Source organism: Liolophura sinensis, chromosome 8 (genome assembly GCF_032854445.1).
Source record: "Liolophura sinensis isolate JHLJ2023 chromosome 8, CUHK_Ljap_v2, whole genome shotgun sequence".
NCBI classification, from domain to species: domain Eukaryota; kingdom Metazoa; phylum Mollusca; class Polyplacophora; order Chitonida; family Chitonidae; genus Liolophura; species Liolophura sinensis.
In genome coordinates, this window is record NC_088302.1 from 655,469 (window position 1) to 678,011 (window position 22,543).

The 22,543-nt window shown below is 41.4% G+C and overlaps 1 protein-coding gene across 1 annotated transcript in view; it reads left to right on the forward strand.

Annotated features, from left to right (window-relative positions):
• The window catches only part of LOC135472342 (myosin-10-like), a 51,586-nt gene that overhangs the window by 21,354 nt on the left and 7,689 nt on the right, over window positions 1–22,543 (forward strand). The window contains exons 15-28 of the mRNA XM_064751806.1: window positions 75–275; window positions 424–648; window positions 1,834–1,938; window positions 4,076–4,213; window positions 5,942–6,064; window positions 7,676–7,711; window positions 8,498–8,515; window positions 10,236–10,394; window positions 10,662–10,793; window positions 12,145–12,318; window positions 12,656–12,754; window positions 13,486–13,620; window positions 19,026–19,189; window positions 19,421–19,505. Of these exons, the coding sequence (XP_064607876.1) occupies window positions 75–275; window positions 424–648; window positions 1,834–1,938; window positions 4,076–4,213; window positions 5,942–6,064; window positions 7,676–7,711; window positions 8,498–8,515; window positions 10,236–10,394; window positions 10,662–10,793; window positions 12,145–12,318; window positions 12,656–12,754; window positions 13,486–13,620; window positions 19,026–19,189; window positions 19,421–19,505 (1,794 nt within the window). The remainder of the gene's footprint in view (window positions 1–74; window positions 276–423; window positions 649–1,833; window positions 1,939–4,075; window positions 4,214–5,941; window positions 6,065–7,675; window positions 7,712–8,497; window positions 8,516–10,235; window positions 10,395–10,661; window positions 10,794–12,144; window positions 12,319–12,655; window positions 12,755–13,485; window positions 13,621–19,025; window positions 19,190–19,420; window positions 19,506–22,543) is intronic.

The following is a 22,543-nucleotide window of genomic DNA, read 5'->3' on the forward strand; positions in this document are numbered from 1 at the left end:
TCTTGTGATTTGTATCATTGTTTATGTAAGTAAAGACATATGATTATAACAATATTTTTGTTGGTGATTCACAGGTGATGGTCCCTGACCCCAAAACTGTGCAAGTCTTAGAGGAGTGTCGGGCCTTGGTGGCTGAGCTTAGGGCCGAAATCGCTGAATTGAACTCAGAAAACACAGCTCTTCAAGGGGAGACAACTGATCTGCGGGATGAACTTGACGAGGCGCGACAAGAGATGGATTCATTGAGAGATTCAGGTGTTTCTGGAGACACTGAGGTAGTAGTCCAAGAATTGGTGATAGCAATCTAGGCGCTTACGAAAAACAATGAAATCTGTAAACAACAGCTAGTAAAACTCACAGCTTACAAAAGCAATACCTAGATTAATAAATAAATAAATAATGTGTAAATTGTGTTTTGTTCAGGCCTTAGATGAAGAGATTTTGAGGCTGAAGCTTGAGATGTCGTCTCTGGAGAACAAGCTGGTTCAGGAGACGTCTGGTCATGATCAGACGCGAGAAGAGCTGGACTCCCTGACAGCGCAGCTGAGTGCCATGAGACAGGAGGAGGCCGCCAGACATCTGAACCTGACTGCAGCACTGGAAACGGCCAAATCTACTGCACAAGCAGAGCTGAAAGCCAAAGATGAGGTTGGTGAATTGGAAAATTGAGGAAAGGCTGAAGTACATGTATTAATCCGAAAGGAGCCTATCCACTCTTAGCTGTGTACATTGTCTGTTATGCTGTTAGAGCTATTTATTTCTTTCATTTGTGTTTTACTCGATACTCAAGAATATTTCACTTGTAAGATGATGGCCAGCATTATGGTGGAAGGAAACCGGAAAGAGCCTGACAGAAACCCATGACCATCCACAGGCTGCTGGCTCCACATGAACTCAGAACGACTGTATTAGAGAGAGACTCCTGAGGCTCTTGCACAAGTAACTACTACAGTCGCACCTGTCAGTGGGTCTGATACCAGTGGCTTGGTGAAAAATTCGTTTAAAATTTTATGGCAGACAATTTTTTTTCTGGTTTTAAGGGGATGTTAAATGCAGACTGACCGACAAAATAGTAGAATTATGTCATAAGATGTGTGAATCAATGGAATTCTACTCTTAGTTTGTCACTCCATTCAAATAAAATTCTAAATTTTGCTTTGAATGGAATTTCTTATGATTTTGCTGACCCTTTTACAATATTAAGCCAACGTGACACAGCTAGATCTTACCACTGACTGACTGACCAGGCATACATAATGAGGGGACAACTACAAACAGCGCCGTCTATAATGTCACCTCCACATACTTTGATTAACTGTGTTTTGACCCTGTTCTGTTTTATCTGCATTAAACATGCACATGCTACTAGTATAAAGAATGGAAGCCAAGACACCATCTCCCTTTGATATGTAATGGCACAGTTTATTGGTCAAAGCTCAACAAACATGTGTAAATGTGCTCTTGCTAGGTAATGAAAATTGCGTTACTCAGAAACGTCCAAAAAACACTAGTGCTGATAGTTGAATGTTGTTGTATTGTACAAGTTCACACACATCTTTATATGGACCTGAGAATTCCTACCGAACAAAATGACCAGCGTTAACAAACTTGAACTGGACATCAGCCGTTTTTGTACTGGAGAATGTCCGTGTCTGGCCGCTTATTTGCAGGTTTGTTGTGCTGCACTGATGCTTTTTAGGGCTGTGTAGTTCAAAATGTTTTGTTGAGCACATACACCTGTTTCTACTGGAGAAAAGGATAAGCAGTGCTACAGCTGAGTTTATCTAAGCTGATTTATTCATAATCTTACCGTTTTGCATATTCTGCTTTTAGGTTTTACAATCTCAAAGAGAAAGGCTTGATCATCTGGAAAAAGAGAGACTGTCAAAACTTCCGCCTGACACAGCTAAGGAAATCAAAAATCTCCAGGCCAAAGTTGTAAGTGATTTCTTGATCATTCACATCATATTCCAGCTAAACATAGATTTCTGCTCATGTTCCAGATATATATATAGATTTCTCCACATGCTTCAGCTGTACATAGATTTCTGCACATGTTCCAGCTGTACATAGATTTCTGCACATGTTCCAGATATATATAGATTTCTGCAGATGCTTCAGCTGTACATAGATTTCTGCACCCGTTCCAGCTGTACATAGATTTCTGCACATGCTCCAGCTGTATCTAGATTTTTGCATATGTTCCAGCTGTACATATATTTCTGCACATGTTCCAGCTGTACATAGATTTCTCCACATGCTCCAGCTGTATCTAGATTTTTGCATATGTTCCAGCTGTACATAGATTTCTGCACATGTTCCAACTGTACATAGATTTCTGAACATGCTCCAGCTGTACATAGATTTCTGCACATGTTCCAGCTTAACATAGATTTCTGCACATGCTCCAGCTGTATCTAGATTTTTGCATATGTCCCAACTGTACATAGATTTCTGAACATGCTCCAGCTGTACATGGATTTCTGCACATGTTCCAGCTTAACATAGATTTCTGCACATGCTCCAGCTGTATCTAGATTTTTGCACATGTTCCAGCTGTACATAGATTTGTGCACACATTTCAGGTGTATCTAGATTTTTGCACATGTTCCAGCTGTACATAGATTTCTGCATACATTTCAGCTGTATCTAGATTCTTGCACAGGTTCCAGCTATAGATTTCTGCACATATTTCAGCTACATCTAGATTTCTGCACACATATCAGCTGTATCTAGATTTCTGTACACCTTTCAGCTGTATCTGTGATTTTTGCACATGTTCCAGCTGTGCACAGATTTCTGCACATATTTCAGCTTCATCTAGATTTTTGCACATGTTCCAGCTGTACATAGATTTCTGCACACCTTTCAGCTGTATCTAGATTTCTGCACGTCTCAGCTACACATAGATTTATGCATACATTTCAGCTGTATCTAGATTCTTACACAGGTTCCACCTATAGATTTCTGCACATATTTCACCTACATCTAGATTTCTGTACATGTTCCAGTTGTACATAGTTTGCTGCACACATTTCAGCTATACCTAGATTTGTGCATGAGTTCTAGCTATACATAGTTTGCTGTACACATTTCAGCTGTACCTAGATTTGTGCATGTGTTCCAGCTATACATAGTTTGCGGCACACATTTCAGCTATACCTAGATTTATGCATGTGTTCCAGCTGTACATAGTTTGCTGCACACATTTCAGCTATACTTAGATTTGCGCACATGTTCCAGCTGTACATAGTTTGCTACACACATTTCAGCTATACCTAGATTTGAACACGTTCCAGCTATACATTGTTTGCTGCACACACTTCAGGTATACCTAGATTTGTGCATGTGTTCCAGCTGTACATAGTTTGCTGCACACATTTCAGCTATACCTGGATTTGTGCATGTGTTCCAGCTGTACATAGTTTGCTGCACACATTTCAGCTATACCTGGATTTGTGCATGTGTTCCAGCTGTACATAGTTTGCTGCACACATTTCAGCTATACCTAGATTTGTGCATGTGTTCCAGCTGTACATAGTTCCTGCACACATTTCAGCTATACCTAGATTTGTGCATGTGTTCCAGCTGTACATAGTTCCTGCACACATTTCAGCTATACCTAGATTTGTGCGTGTGTTCCAGCTGTACATACGTCTAGATATCTGCACATGTTTATGTTTTGTACCCACACAAACCCAAACCCCCGCACCCCCACCACCAGCACCCCATCCCCCTCCCCTCTGATTTATATGATGAAGAAAAGTGTGTGATTTGTGACGAGATGTTAATGTGGAACTCCAAACTCAAATTCTGCTCTAAATTACTGAAAACTACCACAAAAATGATTCTTTTCAGACAGAATGTTAGAAATAAGAATATTAAAGCTTGTAGACAGCCATTGTAGCCAAAGTGATAGCATCATGACATCACTATTATGAATCTTATGACACATCAGTGAATGTAGCCACTGACAGTCTTTTTCTCGAGGCCAGCTAGAATACTAAAACCGCATGCATATACGAAAGCAAAGTCAGTATGTGTGTAAAATAACCTTACTTGTTGTCATTTTCAGGCTATTCTGGAGAAGGAGAAGCTGGACTCTGGCTCCACTGCAGCCTCTGTGTCAGCTAAACTGAAGGAGGCTAAGACACAGCTAGAGGCAGCCACATCTTCACTGGAGAGCTCACGGGCAGCCAGCAGAGATCTAGAGGTATGTGCAGTGGTCATAGATTAAGTCAGCTCAGTCATGTCATTACCATAGTCATGAAATAACTCTGGTTGGTAAAGCTGGGTTGAGATAACACCAATGTAGTTGGAGGGCTTTGAACCTGCACTGCGTGTGACTGAGCAACTGAAACACCAGAATGTTTAATCACAAAACAACCGTGCACTCCTCGGTCATCAGTGGGATTAGAAGGTTATTATGACAAATGTTACAACCTGTGGATACAAGCATCACTGAGTCTGCTGTAAAAGTGCATGGTGAGGTGAAAACAAGCATCACTGAATCTGGTGTAAAAGTGTATGGGGAGGTGAGTACAAGCATCACTGAGTCTGGTGTAAAAATGTATAGTGAGGTGAGTACAAACATCACTGAGTCTGGTGTAAAAGTGTATGTTGAGGTCAGCACAAGCATCACTGAGACTGGTGTAAAAGTGAATGGTGAGGTGAGTACAAGTATCACTGAGTCTGGTGTAAAAGTGTATAGTGAGGTCAGCACAAGCATCACTGAGTCTGGTATAAAAGTGTATGGGGAGGTGAGTACAAGCATCACTGATTCTGGTGTAAAAGTGTATGGTGAGGTGAGTATAAGCATCACTGAGTCTGGTGTAAAGGTGAATGGTGAGGTAAGTACAAGCATCATTGAGTCTGGTGTAAAAGTGTATGGTGAGGTCAGCACAAACATCACTGAGTCTGGTGTAAAAGTGTATGGTGAGGTGAGTGTAAGCATCACTCACTCTGGTGTAAAAGTGTATGGTGAGGTCAAAACAAGCATCACTGAGTCTGGTATAAAAGTGTATGGTGAGGTGAGAACAAGCATCACTGAGTCTGGTGTAAAAGTGTATGTTGAGGTCAGCGCAAGCATCACTGAGTCTGGTGTAAAAGTGTATGGAGAGGTCAGCACAAACATCACTGAGTCTGGTGTAAAAGTGTATGGTGAGGTCAGCACAAACATCACTGAGTCTGGTGTAAAAGTGTATGGTGAGGTCAGCACAAACATCACTGAGTCTGGTGTAAAAGTGTATGGTGAGGTGAGTACAAACATCACTGAGTCTGGTGTAAAAGTGTATGGTGAGGTCAGCGCAAGCATCACTGAGTCTGGTGTAAAAATGTATGGTGAGGTGAGTACAAACATCACTGAGTCTGGTGTAAAAGTGTATGGTGAGGTCAGCACAAACATCACTGAGTCTGGTGTAAAAATGTATGGTGAGGTCAGCGCAAGCATCACTGAGTCTGGTGTAAAAATGTATGGTGAGGTGAGTACAAACATCACTGAGTCTGGTGTAAAAGTGTATGGAGAGGTCAGCACAAACATCACTGAGTCTGGTGTAAAAGTGTATGGTGAGGTCAGCACAAACATCACTGAGTCTGGTGTAAAAGTGTATGGTGAGGTCAGCACAAACATCACTGAGTCTGGTGTAAAAGTGTATGGTGAGGTCAGCACAAACATCACTTAGTCTGGTGTAAAAGTGTATGGTGAGGTCAGCACAAACATCACTTAGTCTGGTGTAAAAGTGTATGGTGAGGTCAGTGTGGTGATTATGCCCAGGATACATCACATGTATATCCTAGTTTTCCTGTGACATTTATTTGCTGGATTTCACTACCATATATAAACCTTATAATTTAGCACATTTATATCATAGTAATTCCAACATCAATATTTTATTAATTATTTTATTATGTATTAAAATACTATTCTGCATACATTTTACAGGGCAAACTGAAGAAATTGAATGCAGAGAAAGATAAGTCTGTGAGGGAGTTGACAAACCAGCTTGAGAAGAAAGACCAGCAGAGAATTATTGCTGAAAAGAATTTAGCAGCTTTACAGACAAAGGTACACATGTACTTAAAGAACGTGATTGGTTTAAAATTCTTCCAGTAATGTGCACTATTCTTCCAGTAATATGCACTGTGTTTCTGTCAACAGGATCTAGTAATAAACAGCGAGTCTGTAGCACGGTACCATTCAGATAATCTTTTGTACAATTTTTTCTTGCTCTTCAGAATGATATGAGTAAAATTTACAGATTTTTAATAATATATATTTACAGGTGCATGTAACTGATACTTGACATTGACAATAGCTTATGAAGTTTGTACATGTCACAACGGTCACATGTAGGCCTACGTGTAGGTCCTGTCTTACCTTTGATACACATACACAAGTTTCCCTCCCTGTATTACCTGTGACACACACACACACACACACAAGTTTCCTCCCTGAATTACCTGTGATACACAGACACAAGTTTTCCACCCTATATTACCTGTGACACACATACAAGTTTTCCTCGCTGAATTACCTGTGATACACAGACACAAGTTTTCCACCCTATATTACCTGTGACACACACACAAGTTTCCTCCCTGAATTACCTGTGATACACAGACACAAGTTTTCCACCCTATATTACCTGTGACACACATACAAGTTTTCCTCGCTGTCTTACCTTTGATACACATACACAAGTTTCCCTCCCTGTATTACCTGTGACACACACACACACACACACAAGTTTCCTCCCTGAATTACCTGTGATACACAGACACAAGTTTTCCACCCTATATTACCTGTGACACACATACAAGTTTTCCTCGCTGAATTACCTGTGATACACAGACACAAGTTTTCCACCCTATATTACCTGTGACACACACACAAGTTTCCTCCCTGAATTACCTGTGATACACAGACACAAGTTTTCCACCCTATATTACCTGTGACACACATACAAGTTTTCCTCGCTGTATTGCCTGTGATACACAGACACAAGTTTTCCACCTTATATTACTTGTGATACACACACACAAATTTTTTCCCCTGTGTTACCTGTGACACACACACAAGTTTTCTTCTCATTTGAACACATACCAGGAATACACACACAGAATTTCCGTGACTGTTTTTGTGTTTTTCCTGCATCATGTATATGTGGCTGGTTTGTGTTTTTCTTTTGTCATGTATATGTTTCTGATTCGTATTTTTCCTTTGTCGTGTTTGTGTCTGGTTTGTGTTTTTCCTGTGTGATTTTTATGTGGCTGGTTTGTGTTTTTCCTATGTGATTTTTATGTGGTTGGTTTATGTTTTTCCTTTGTCATGTTTATGTGTCTGGTTTGTGTTTTTCCTTTGTGATGTATATGTGGCTGGTTTGTGTTTTTCCTTTGTCACGTTTATGTGTCTGGTTTGTGTTTTTCCTTTGTTATGTTTATGTGCCTGGTTTGTGTTTTTCCTTTGTGATGTGTATGTGGCTGGTTTGTGTTTTTCCTTTGTGATGTTTATGTGGCTGGTTTGTGTTTTTCCTTTGTGATTTTTATGTGGTTGGTTTATGTTTTTCCTTTGTCACGTTTATGTGTCTGGTTTGTGTTTTTCCTTTGTGATGTGTATGTGGCTGGTTTGTGTTTTCATTGTGCCTTGATCATTCATAACGGTGTATTCTTGTTGCAGATGAAGTCCATGGACTCCAGAGAAAACAAAGAGAAAGTGAGTGGTTTTATTTCAAATGTGAACTAATTAAACTGTTCATGTTTGCCTTACATGCAATATTGAATATGGAAATGTTAGCTAGATAGATTGATTTTGACAGGAAAAAACATTATATGGTATTGAAAAAGCTAGAGTACATGTAATTAAATGCTGTGTGATTGTGTGATTAAATGCTTAAGTTATGTATGATTGTGACTGTGCGTATTGTCCAAGTGTTTGTCTCCATTCTTATGTGTGATGATCAGGTTTACTCTAAGCCTGGAATGGTTTAACTGTAGACTGTCCATCTTTGCCTCAAGGTTGTACATTGTTTTCTGTAGACTGTACATTGTTTCTGCTAAACTGTACATTGTTTCTGCTAGACTGTATGTTGTTTCCTGTAGAGTGTACATTGTTTCTGCTAGACTCTATATTGTTTCCTGTAGACTGTACATTGTTTCTGCTAGGCTGTATATTGTTTCCTGTAGACTGTACATTGTTTCTGCTCGACTGTATATTGTTTCCTGCAGACTGTACATTGTTTCTGTTAGGCTGTATATTGTTTCCTGTAGACTGTACATTGTTTCTGCTAGGCTGTGCATTGTGTCCTGTAGACTGTACATTGTTTTTGCCATGCATGACTATGCTTTCCTCAGTGTCTTACATGACATATCAATCAGAAATGAAGATGATTGATATAAATAGAACAAACAGCATGTACATTGTCAGTGATAGTTTTGAGTGTTATGTGATTGTTATCTTTTTATTTTAATATTATATATGTATTTTGTTTTTACCTTACAGACTAGTGTCAACACTAAGGTAGGTTTGTAAGCAGATCTACATGCAAAATGTAGAACACTTAATTATAATAAAATCCTCTATTTATGTACGTGTGTATTTCCAAATCAAAAATAATTAACTTTAGGGGGAAGTTTATCAACTCTCATGTCAACCGATTAGATGAGACAGTATATCTTAATGACCTACTCAGCTGATGTTTCAAAGTCTAAACAATGTGTGTTGATTGTGAGTTGTTTCCATGGAACAAGATGTTGTGTAAATATGAGATACCTGCAGAGATGGCTACATCATTGTGATGTGACAGGACTTATTATCTTATTATAAGGTGCAGATAAGCTTAGGAAGGCAGTGGTGACTACTCCAGGTATGTTCCGCGGCATGTGTATAAGGTTGCATAGCTTGATTGATGGATTGACTTATTACCTTCTTTGAATACTTGAGCACACCACCCTTACAGACATGAGATGTACACCTCAGTGTGAGGTATAGATGATGTGTATGTGGGATGTATGCATCATGTACACCTTAAAGTGAGGTATAAATGAGGTGTACTCCCCATTTCTGTTATCTAAAGTGTGCCATACCTCAAATACACCTCAGCTATATGCCTATACCTCAGATGTACCTCAGGAACGTAGAAAAAAATCAACACGTAGAAGATGTACTTCAGATACATGTACACCTTTGAAACTTTGAAAGTTCAAAAAAAAAATGAATGATGTACCCCAGGTACATCTTAGAAACATTGAAACATCTTAGAAAACTTCTAAAGTTAAAAAAGTAAGTGATTTACCTCAGGTACACCTGAAAGACTTTGAGAGTTATTGATTGTAATTTAGTGGTTATGTACCTCTGGTACATCTCAACCAATTTATAAAGTTTTAAAACAAATTAAAGAGATCAGATATAGACATTTTCCTTAGACAAAATGGTGAGTACAAAATCACAAATATTTGCTAAATGAATACATGTCTAAGCCTTTGCATCACCCTATACTGATTTGTTATTCAGTGTGCAAATATTGATCAGTCACAGAGCACAGATATATTTGGCCCTGATTATTCAGACATTTAGATTCAGACACCCAGACTCTGGGTACTGTGAACAAAGAACAGCATGCACTGAGAACTTCTGTATCTGTAATGTAGGCAGTCAATTTTGAGCTTGTTTTGGATCAAAATGAAAGTGAAAACTGTGTACATCCACCTTGCCTATTCTGTAAGACCACCAGATCTCCTTAGTAACAAACGGCACGGTTGAAGAAGTCCTCCCAACGATATTGCATAGGAAAATGCCTATTTTTGAATCACTGCCAGTGATCCACTGGATTAGCATAATTTGCATCTTACGGGATAGTCTGAGTATTTCTGCAGAGCTTTCATGACATTTTTTTTGTACGAGTAGGTCTTACAGGTCACTGGTTAAGTGACCAAAAGTGACCTTTTCCCTAAAGCTTCAGCATTGAGTGGCCATTTTGTTTTTGACAGAAAAGGGTGTTCACATAACCTCCATCTTCCGACCCGTCTTACAGAAGACGTACCTCAGTTATACCTCAGATACACCTCAGGCATCATATTTTTTACCTCATATTTACTATAGGTGTACTTGAGGTACTAATTTGCATAATTGGCAGTACCTCAGATACACCTTCAGTACACCTCACATACACCTTAAGACTGATAAGTTGAAACAGCTCCAAATGATCTGCTCAGAATGGTGCTTTATGTGCGTGTTTAAGGTGGGTGGTGGAGCAGCAGCCGGAGCAGCTGACTCAAACACAAAACGTGAGAACGTGGAACTGAAGAGACGTATCAAGGAGCTAGAGGCGGAGCTGAAGAGAGCTGGGAAGGCAGTTGCTGGTGGGGGTGGGGCTGGTGGGGACACAGCCGCTGTTGATGTAAGGGCTGAAATATGTACCTAACGTACAATCTGAGCTAAAACAAAGGCTCTCTCTTTTTTTGAGTAGTGTAACAGCTTTGCGAGCATAAACTTAACAGTTTGGCCTTTGCTTATGGTTGAAGAAGGAAAATTCGTGATATGGCAAATAAATAAATAAATACCTTTTACTGCATGCACACTGTAATAACCACTGTATGGAAGTGTCTGTAGACTACAGTGGGATGATGCTGTTGCTGTCCAAAAACAATAATTCTTCTGTTTTCAGAGGCAAACTTTGAAGAAGCAGGAGAAAATCCTAAAAGAGCTGGAGAAGAAGTTGGATATGGAGATGCGAAAGAGGGAGAAGCATGAGCAGAATGTGAAGATAAAGGAAGAGGAGCTCGCCACACTGCAGAAGGTGAACTGAAGACTGTCTGTAACCTGGAGTCTTGTTACACAGTCAGTATGCACCTGTACCTGGTTGTGTTTGCCAGGTGTGACATATGACTGACTGTGACAGGATTAGGCTTGTGTCAGAGCAAGGTCACAAACACTAGGGAGTGCATAAATGTATATTGGTTCCTGTCAAACACTAGGGAGTGCATAAATGTATATTGGTTCCTGTCAAACACTAGGGAGTGCATAAATGTATATTGGTTCCTGTCAAACACTAGGGAGTGCATAAATGTACATTGTTTCCTGTCAAACACTAGGGAGTGCATAAATGCATATTGGTTCCTGTCAAACACTAGGGAGCATAAATGTATATTGGTTCCTGTCAAACACTAGGGAGTGCATAAATGTATATTGGTTCCTGTCAAACACTAGGGAGTGCATAAATGTATATTGGTTCCTGTCAAACACTATGGAGTGCATAAATGTATATTGTTTCCTGTCAAACACTAGGGAGTGCATAAATGTATATTGGTTCCTGTCAAACACTAGGGAGTGCATAAATGCATATTGGTTCCTGTCAAACACTGGGAGTGCATAACTGGGTATTGGTTCCTGTCAAACACTATGGAGTGCATAAATGTATATTGGTTCCTGTCAAACACTATGGAGTGCATAAATGTATATTGGTTCCTGTCAAATACTGGGGGTACATAAGTGTATATTGGTTCCTGTCAAACACTGGGGGGTGCATAACTGTATGTTGGTTCCTGTCAAATACTAAGGAGTGCATAAATGTATATTGGTTCCTGTCCAACTCTAGGAAGTGCATAAATGTATACTCGTTCCTGTCCAACACTAGGGAGTGCATAAGTGTATATTGGTTCCTGTCAAACACTAGGGAGTGCATAAATGCATATTGTTTCCTGTCAAACACTAGGGAGTGCATAAGTGTATATTGGTTCCTGTCAAACACTAGGGAGTGCATAAATGTACATTGGTTCCTGTCAAACACTAGGGAGTGCATAAGTGTATATTGGTTCCTGTCAAACACAAGGGAGTGAATAACTGGGTATTGGTTCCTGTCAAACACTGGAGAGTGCATAAATGTATATTGGTTCCGGTCATTCATAAATAAGACTGCCATCATGTATTTGTGGCATTAAAACAACAAGCAAATAAAGGAATAATTGTAATAATGTTTGACTTGCTGCACACCAGCTTGTCGTTGATAGACTTGTTATTGCATATTGCAAATACAGCATTTTTTGAAGACCAGTGTTTGGGCTGTGATCACTTTCTGACAATGGCCAGTCTTTGACATGGCATCATGCACTCCTGTCTCCATGCCTCTTCATGCAGTGGTGTTATTTCAGGAATGTGACACAAACAAAAGAGAGCTGACATCTGCCAGGGCAGAGTTATCTGCCCTGGGAGTGTCTGCCCAGCAAGGCATGGAAGCAGCAGCAAAAGTGAAAACACTAGAGACAGAGGTGAAGAGGTTGACAGAGGAGAACAAAACACTGACGGAGAACTTCAACAGTGAGAGGGTACAGTACTAGATCTTTAGTGCAAGTCTTCCTAGAGTTTCCTGCATCCCTGAATTCTTTAAGAATACACTTCTGTTTAAAGTTTTTAAATGAATAGTAGTTCCTGGAAAGTGCTTGATGGTTTTCAGATGTCTTGTGAGTAAATATAGGTAAGATTGTTGTATCTTAAGCCTTCTAACTTTAAACTAGTCAAAATATGAAAAGTATGAACAAACATCTATCATATCATTGTAGAAAAGCAAAGATTTTCAATTCAATAAATTTGTAATGAGGCATCTGTGAACCTACCAGGAATTAGTGAGGGTGGATTCATTGGATTGAGTCTCCTTTGCTTTAGGTGTTGAGGAAGAAGTATTACAACATGGTTGAGGATATGAAGGGGAAGATCCGCGTGTACTGTAGGTCACGACCCCTGAGTAAGACTGAGCGTGACAGTGTAAGTTTCAGTTTGATACAATAGGTATACATGTAATTGCTTCCTTTTACTACACACCCATACCCTCGTTAGTGACTGTCTAATTTTCTCTTTAAGTATTGGTCCAGTTCACTTAATGCAGAAAAGTGATTTTCTAGCATGTGAAATTACCCTAGCTGTCAATCCTAAGTGTTACAAAGCCTTGGTACAAAACGTGTGTGTTACAAAGTCCCAAGATATTGTTATTCTTGTACCATGAGAAAAACTTTATTAGCCCATTTTGGGTTCAGCTTTGTTGGCTGTTACTTTGCCATTTCGGTTAAACAAGGAACTTTTTGGTTTATGTTTGAATTGAACTTTTTGCACACATTATTAGCTAGATTATTTTAGATGACTGCCATATGGTAGGGCATCAGCCATTGACTAATGAGGTTGCAAGCTTAGATCCAGCTCTTCATGGTGCAGCAGCAGCTGCTAGTTGAGGTTCTTGTCTCTTTTACCAGGGAAACAATATTGATTTTCTGCCAAACTGCCCCAGTTGAATAAATCAGTGGATTCCATCACCATATGCCACATTATGAACATGTAATTTTGTCAATTTGTGGATCTGAGGGTGGCAGGGTAAATACAAAGTAGTTATGTCGCCTGATGATTTATGTTGTAGTGTAACTTTGAGGTGGTTAAGTCTCCTGATCATTTGTGTTGTAGTGTAACTATGAGGTGGTTAAGTCTCCTGATGATTTGTGTTGCAGGGTAACTATGAGGTGGTTAAGTCTCCGGATGAGTACAGCATCCATGTGGAGTCAAGCAGAGGGCTGAAGGAGTTCCAGTTTGACCAAATCTTCATGCCAGATTCCTCACAGGAGAAAGTGTTTGAAGACACAAATGTAAGCAGATATGTCAAGTACATGTACATGTATGACAGCTGTAGTGACATGTGACCGCAAGTGTTGTCTACTAGCTGAATTGTGTGACAGCTGTAGTGACATGTGACCGCAAGTGTTGTCTACTAGCTGAATTGTGTGACAGCTGTAGTGACATGTGACCACAAGTGTTGTCTACTAGCTGAATTGTGTGACAGCCGTAGTGACATGTGACCACAAGTGTTGTCTACTAGCTGAATTGTGTGACAGCTGTAGTGACATGTGACCACAAGTGTTGTCTACTAGCTGAATTGTGTGACATCTGTAGCGACATGTGGCCACAAGTGTTGTCTACTAGCTGAATTGTGTGACAGCTGTAGTGACATATGACCACACATGTTGTCTACTAGCTGAATTGTGTGACAGCTGTAGTGACATGTGACCACAAGTGTTGTCTACTAGCTGAACTGTGTGACTGCTGCAGTGACGCGTGACCACAAGTGTTGTCTACTAGCTGAACTGTGTGACTGCTGTAGTGACATATGACCCCACCTGTTGCCCACCTGCTGAATTGTGTGACTGCTGTAGTGGCATGTGACCCTGTCTGTTGTATACTAGCTGTAGTGTGTGACTGCTGTAGTGATGTGACCCTTTTTGTTCTCTAACAGCTGAATGGTGTGACTGTTGTAGTGGCATGTGACCCTGTTTGTTCTCTACCAGCTGAATGGTGTGACTGCTGTAGTGACATGTGATCCTGTTTGTTGTCTACCAGCTGAACTGTGTGACTGCTGTAGTGACATGTGATCCTGTTTGTTCTCTACCAGCTGAACTGTGTGACTGCTGTAGTGGCATGTGATCCTGTTTGTTGTCTACCAGCTGAACTGTGTGACTGTTTTAGTGACATGTGACCCTGTTTGTTGTCTACCAGCTGAATGGTGTGACTGCTGTAGTGACATGTGATCCTGTTTGTTCTCTACCAGCTGAACTGTGTGACTGCTGTAGTGACATGTGATCCTGTTTGTTCTCTACCAGCTGAATGGTGTGACTGCTGTAGTGACATGTGATCCTGTTTGTTCTCTACCAGCTGAACTGTGTGACTGCTGTAGTGACATGTGATCCTGTTTGTTGTCTACCAGCTGAATGGTGTGATTGCTGTAGTGACATGTGATCCTGTTTGTTCTCTACCAGCTGAACTGTGTGACTGCTGTAGTGACATGTGATCCTGTTTGTTGTCTACCAGCTGAATGGTGTGATTGCTGTAGTGACATGTGATCCTGTTTGTTCTCTACCAGCTGAATTGTGTGACTGCTGTAGTGGCATGTGACCCTGTTTGTTGTCTACCAGCTGAATGGTGTGACTGCTGTAGTGACATGTGATCCTGTTTGTTCTCTACCAGCTGAATGGTGTGACTGCTGTAGTGACATGTGATCCTGTTTGTTGTCTACCAGCTGAATGGTGTGACTGCTGTAGTGGCATGTGACCCTGTTTGTTGTCTACCAGCTGAATGGTGTGACTGCTGTAGTGACATGTGACCCTGTTTGTTGTCTACCAGCTGAATGGTGTGACTGCTGTAGTGACATGTGATCCTGTTTGTTGTCTACCAGCTGAATGGTGTGACTGCTGTAGTGACATGTGATCCTGTTTGTTGTCGTCCAGCTGAATGGTGTGACTGTTGTGGTGGCATGTGATCCTGTTTGTTGTCTACCAGCTGAATGGTGTGACTGCTGTAGTGACATGTGATCCTGTTTGTTGTCTACCAGCTGAATGTTGTGACTGTTGTAGTGGCATGTGATCCTGTTTGTTGTCTACCAGCGGAACTGTGTGACTGCTGTAGTGACATGTGACCCTGTTTGTTGTCTACCAGCTGAATGGTGTGACTGCTGTAGTGACATGTGACCCTGTTTGTTGTCTACCAGCTGAATGGTGTGACTGCTGTAGTGATATGTGATCCTGTTTGTTGTCTACCAGCTGAATGGTGTGACTGCTGTAATGACATGTGACCCTGTTTGTTGTCTACCAGCTGAATGGTGTGACTGCTGTAGTGACATGTGATCCTGTTTGTTGTCTACCAGCTGAATGGTGTGACTGCTGTAGTGACATGTGATCCTGTTTGTTGTCTACCAGCTGAATGGTGTGACTGCTGTAATGACATGTGATCCTGTTTGTTGTCTACCAGCTGAATGGTGTGACTGCTGTAGTGACATGTGACCCTGTTTGTTGTCTACCAGCTGAATGGTGTGACTGCTGTAGTGACATGTGACCCTGTTTGTTCTCTACCAGCTGAATGGTGTGACTGCTGTAGTGACATGTGATCCTGTTTGTTGTCTACCTGCTGAATGGTGTGACTGCTGTAGTGACATGTGACCCTGTTTGTTGTCTACCAGCTGAATGGTGTGACTGCTGTAGGGACATGTGATCCTGTTTGTTGTCTACCAGCTGAATGGTGTGACTGCTGTAGTGACATGTGATCCTGTTTGTTGTCTACCAGCTGAATGGTGTGACTGCTGTAGTGACATGTGACCCTGTTTGTTGTCTACCAGCTGAATGGTGTGATTGCTGTAGTGACATGTGATCCTGTTTGTTGTCTACCAGCTGAATGGTGTGAATGCTGTAGTGACATGTGACCCTGTTTGTTGTCTACCAGCTGAATGGTGTGACTGCTGTAGTGACATGTGACCCTGTTTGTTGTCTACCAGCTGAATGGTGTGACTGCTGTAGTGACATGTGATCCTGTTTGTTGTCTACCAGCTGAACTGTGTGACTGCTGTAGTGACATGTGACCCTGTTTGTTCTCTACCAGCTGAATGGTGTGACTGCTGTAGTTACATGTGACCCTGTTTGTTCTCTACCAGCTGAATGGTGTGACTGCTGTAGTGACATGTGATCCTGTTTGTTCTCTACCAGCTGAATGGTGTGACTGCTGTAGTGACATGTGATCCTGTTTGTTGTCTACCAGCTGAATGGTGTGACTGCTGTAGTGACATGTGACCCTGTTTGTTCTCTACCAGCTGAATGGTGTGACTGCTGTAGTGACATGTGATCCTGTTTGTTCTCTACCAGCTGAATGGTGTGACTGCTGTAGTGACATGTGATCCTGTTTGTTGTCTACCAGCTGAATGGTGTGACTGCTGTAGTGACATGTGACCTTGTTTGTTCTCTACCAGCTGAATGGTGTGACTGCTGTAGTGACATGTGATCCTGTTTGTTCTCTACCAGCTGAATGGTGTGACTGCTGTAGTGACATGTGATCCTGTTCGTTGTCTACCAGCTGAATGGTGTGACTGCTGTAGTGACATGTGATCCTGTTTGTTCTCTACCAGCTGAATGGTGTGACTGCTGTAGTGACATGTGACCCTGTTTGTTCTCTACCAGCTGAATGGTGTGACTGCTGTAGTGACATGTGATCCTGTTTGTTGTCTACCAGCTGAATGGTGTGACTGCTGTAGTGACATGTGACCCTGTTTGTTCTCTACCAGCTGAATGGTGTGACTGCTGTAGTGACATGTGACCCTGTTTGTTGTCTACCAGCTGAATGGTGTGACTGCTGTAGTGACATGTGATCCTGTTTGTTCTCTACCAGCTGAATGGTGTGACTGCTGTAGTGACATGTGATCCTGTTTGTTGTCTACCAGCTGAATGGTGTGACTGCTGTAGTGACATGTGACCTTGTTTGTTGTCCACCAGCTGAATGGTGTGACTGCTGTAGTGACATGTGATCCTGTTTGTTGTCTACCAGCTGAATGGTGTGACTACTGTAGTGACATGTGACCCTGTTTGTTGTCTACCAGCTGAATGGTGTGACTGCTGTAGTGGCATGTGATCCTGTTTGTTGTCTACCAGCGGAACTGTGTGGCTGCTGTAGTGACATGTGACCCTGTTTGTTGTCTACCAGCTGAATGGTGTGACTGCTGTAGTGACATGTGATCCTGTTTGTTGTCTTCCAGCTGAATGGTGTGACTGCTGTAGTGACATGTGACCCTGTTTGTTCTCTACCAGCTGAATGGTGTGACTGCTGTAGTGACATGTGATCCTGTTTGTTGTCTACCAGCTGAATGGTGTGACTGCTGTAGTGACATGTGATCCTGTTTGTTCTCTACCAGCTGAATGGTGTGACTGCTGTAGTGACATGTGATCCTGTTTGTTGTCTACCAGCTGAATGGTGTGACTGCTGTAGTGACATGTGACCCTGTTTGTTCTCTACCAGCTGAATGGTATGACTGCTGTAGTGACATGTGATCCTGTTTGTTCTCTACCAGCTGAATGGTGTGACTGCTGTAGTGACATGTGATCCTGTTTGTTGTCTACCAGCTGAATGGTGTGACTGCTGTAGTGACATGTGATCCTGTTTGTTGTCTACCAGCTGAATGGTGTGACTGTTGTAGTGACATGTGATCCTGTTTGTTGTCTACCAGCTGAACTGTGTGACTGCTGCAGTGGCATGTGACCCTGTTTGTTGTCTACCAGCTGAATGGTGTGACTGCTGCAGTGACATGTGATCCTGTTTGTTGTCTACCAGCTGAACTGTGTGACTGCTGTAGTGACATGTGATCCTGTTTGTTGTCTACCAGCTGAATGGTGTGACTGCTGTAGTGACATGTGACCCTGTTTGTTGTCTACCAGCTGAATGGTATGACTGCTGTAGTGGCATGTGACCCTGTTTGTTGTCTACCAGCTGAATGGTGTGACTGCTGTAGTGACATGTGACCCTTTTTGTTGTCTACCAGCTGAATGGTGTGACTGCTGTAGTGACATGTGACCCTTTTTGTTGTCTACCAGCTGAATGATGTGACTGCTGTAGTGACGTGTGACCATACAAAGCTGATGTGATTTGCTGAGTATAGCTTGTACGCAAACTGGTTATGTGCGATACCATTGGTGAAACAGAAAAGCTAGATTTGTATAATCGGTACCGTAAATCATCGATAATTTCATAGTTCATCTGGAATAAGTTGGTGAAGATCAGGTGAAATGGTGATTATTAAATATCCCATGTAGCTTTACATGATTTCTCACCGAGGAATTACTCGTCAGGACATAGAGAGAAGGGTAATTAGTTGGTGCACGGACAGTGTAGGTGATTTACTGCCTGCTGAGTATGTGATACAAATGATCCTCCGGTTCTCATCATGTCAGGACCTGAAAATAACAATTCTATTGGCCTGCCGGGTCCAGGTACGTGTACTTTTAAACCTTAAAAAGTTTTGATAGACCATTGCATTTAGGAAGACATTATGAAGTGATTGGCACTAGTGAACATATGTTTCTACAATAATTTCATCAATGTTTGCTGAAAAGTAAAGGCTGGTGTTTTCCAGGTTTATGCTATTTTCATTTTGATGCAGAATATACCTGCTGAAATGGTCGCACGCTACTAGTGACTTTGCATAATAATATTTACATGACTGATTTTGTCTGTACTTTCGTTGCAGAACTTGATTCAGTCGGCAGTGGATGGCTACAATGTGTGTATATTTGCGTATGGACAGACGGGCTCTGGTAAAACATTCACCATGATCGGAGACCGGGAGCAGAGCTTCCCAGGAATTGCTCCCAGGGCTTTCAGCAGAATCTTCGACATTGTGGAGGAAAACAAGTGAGCTATTAGCATTTTCTTTCTTGATTTACATGAACTGTATTTTTTAAACATCATACATGTACACATACAAGTATCAATTACCTTCTTTGTCCATTGACAGCCAAAACTTGGGTCTAAAATACAGTTCAACAAAAGTAATTTAATTTAAAGTTCATGAGAAAATTTATTAGTTGGAGTAAACTATCATATCTGAGTGGTCAGCTGTCATGTTTGTCATTCTTGTTTTAGGAGCAAGTACGATTTCACTGTGACAACGTACATGTTGGAGTTGTATAATGATCACCTGATTGATTTATATGGTAAAACAGATGAGGTAAGTCGAAACTGTAGTCACGAACATGATCATCATTTCCACAGTGGCTCTGTGATCACTTGAAAATAGCCTATATGGAGTATACAAGTGAAATAACTCTGCTCTCTTGTTAGGTGATAAGCTTAATTTGTGTGCATCATCATTTGACCATTCCACCAAAACCAGTGCCATTATGAGCAATGGTTTTAAATTTATCAAATATACTCGTCTGGCGAGATGTATAATGATCCTTATTTTTTTTATTATAATTTATCATTCATTCTAACTAATCGGTACGATGTTAATCTCCAAGCATTCATTCATTCTATTTGATGAAATGTTTCATTAATTCCTTCAGTTTTGGCATCAGGGGGTGTGGTAGTGGTAAATGGCTATATTGTACTGTTATGATGCTGGGGAACAGTGTAGGCTACACAAACAGCTCACACATCTATATTGTACTGTTATAATGCTGGTTAACAGTGTAGGCTACACAAATAGCTCACACATCTATATTGTACTGTTATGATGCTGGGGAACAGTGTAGGCTACACAAACAGATCACACTCTATATTGTAGTGTTGTGATGCTGGGGAACAGTGTAGGCTACACAAACAGCTCACACATCTATATTGTACTGTTGCGATGCTGGGGAACAGTGTAGGCTACACAAACAGATCACACTCTATATTGTAGTGTTGTGATGCTGGGGAACAGTGTAGGCTGCACAAACAGATCACACTCTATATTGTAGTGTTGTGATGCTGGGGAACAGTGTAGGCTACACAAACAGCTCACACATCTATATTGTACTGTTACGATGCTGGGGAACTGTGTAGGCTACACAAACAGCTCACACATCTATATTGTACTGTTATAATGCTGGGGAACAGTGTAGGCTACACAAACAGATCACACTCTATATTGTAGTGTTGTGATGCTGGGGAACAGTGTAGGCTACACAAACAACTCACACATCTATATTGTACTGTTACGATGCGGGGGAACAGTGTAGGCTACACAAACAGCTCACACATCTATATTGTACTGTTACGATGCTGGGGAACAGTGTAGGCTACACAAACAACTCACACATCTATATTGTACTGTTACGATGCGGCGGAACAGTGTAGGCTACACAAACAGCTCACACATCTATATTGTACTGTTACGATGCTGGGGAACAGTGTAGGCTACACAAACAGCTCACACATCTATATTGTACTGTTACGATGCGGGGGAACTGTGTAGGCTACACAAACAGATCACACTCTATATTGTACTGTTATGATGGTGGGGAACAGTGTAGGCTACACAAACAGATCACACATCTATATTGTACTGTTACGATGCTGGGGAACAGTGTAGGCTACACAAACAGCTCAAACATCTATATTGTACTGGTACGATGCTGGGGAACAGTGTAGGCTACACAAACAGCTCACACATCTATATTGTACTGTTATGATGCTGGGGAACAGTGTAGGCTACACAAACAACTCACACATCTATATTGTACTGTTACGATGCTGGGGAACAGTGTAGGCTACACAAACAGCTCACACATCTATATTGTACTGTTACGATGCTGGGGAACAGTGTAGGCTACACAAACAGCTCACACATCTATATTGTACTGTTATGATGCTGGGGAACAGTGTAGGCTACACAAATAGCTCACACATCTATATTGTACTGTTACGATGCTGGGGAACTGTGTAGGCTACACAAGCAGCTCACACATCTATATTGTACTGTTACGATGCTGGGGAACAGTGTAGGCTACACAAACAGCTCACACATCTATATTGTACTGTTACGATGCTGGGGAACAGTGTAGGCTACACAAACAGCTCACACATCTATATTGTACTGTTATGATGCTGGGGAACAGTGTAGGCTACACAAACAGCTCACACATCTATATTGTACTGTTATAATGCTGGGGAACAGTGTAGGCTACACAAATAGCTCACACATCTATATTGTACTGTTACGATGCTGGGGAACAGTGTAGGCTACACAAATAGCTCACACATCTATATTGTACTGTTACGATGCTGGGGAACAGTGTAGGCTACACAAGCAGCTCACACATCTATATTGTACTGTTACGATGCTGGGGAACTGTGTAGGCTACACAAGCAGCTCACACATCTATATTGTACTGTTACGATGCTGGGGAACAGTGTAGGCTACACAAACAGCTCACACATCTATATTGTACTGTTATGATGCGGGGTAACAGTGTAGGCTACACAAACAGATCACACTCTATATTGTAGTGTTGTGATGCTGGGGAACAGTGTCGGCTACACAAACAGCTCACACATCTATATTGTACTGTTATGATGTGTGGGAACAGTGTAGGCTACACAAACAGGTCACACTCTATATTGTAGTGTTGTGATGCTGGGGAACAGTGTAGGCTACACAAACAGATCACACTCTATATTGTAGTGTTGTGATGCTGGGGAACAGTGTAGGCTACACAAACAGCTCACACATCTATATTGTACTGTTATGATGCTGGGGAACAGTGTAGACTACACAAACAGCTCACACATCTATATTGTACTGTTACGATGCTGGGGAACTGTGTAGGCTACACAAACAGCTCACACATCTATATTGTACTGTTATGATGCTGGGGAACAGTGTAGGCTACACAAACAGCTCACACATCTATATTGTACTGTTATGATGCTGGGGAACTGTGTAGGCTACACAAACAGATCACACTCTATATTGTAGTGTTGTGATGCTGGGGAACAGTGTAGGCTACACAAACAGCTCACACATCTATATTGTACTGTTACAATACTGGGGAACTGTGTAGGCTACACAAACAGATCACACTCTATATTGTAGTGTTGTGATGCTGGGGAACAGTGTAGGCTACACAAACAGCTCACACATCTATATTGTACTGTTATGGTGCGGGGGAACAGTGTAGGCTACACAAACAGATCACACTCTATATTGTAGTGTTGTGATGCTGGGGAACAGTGTAGGCTACACAAAAAGCTCACACATCCATATTGTACTGTTACGATACT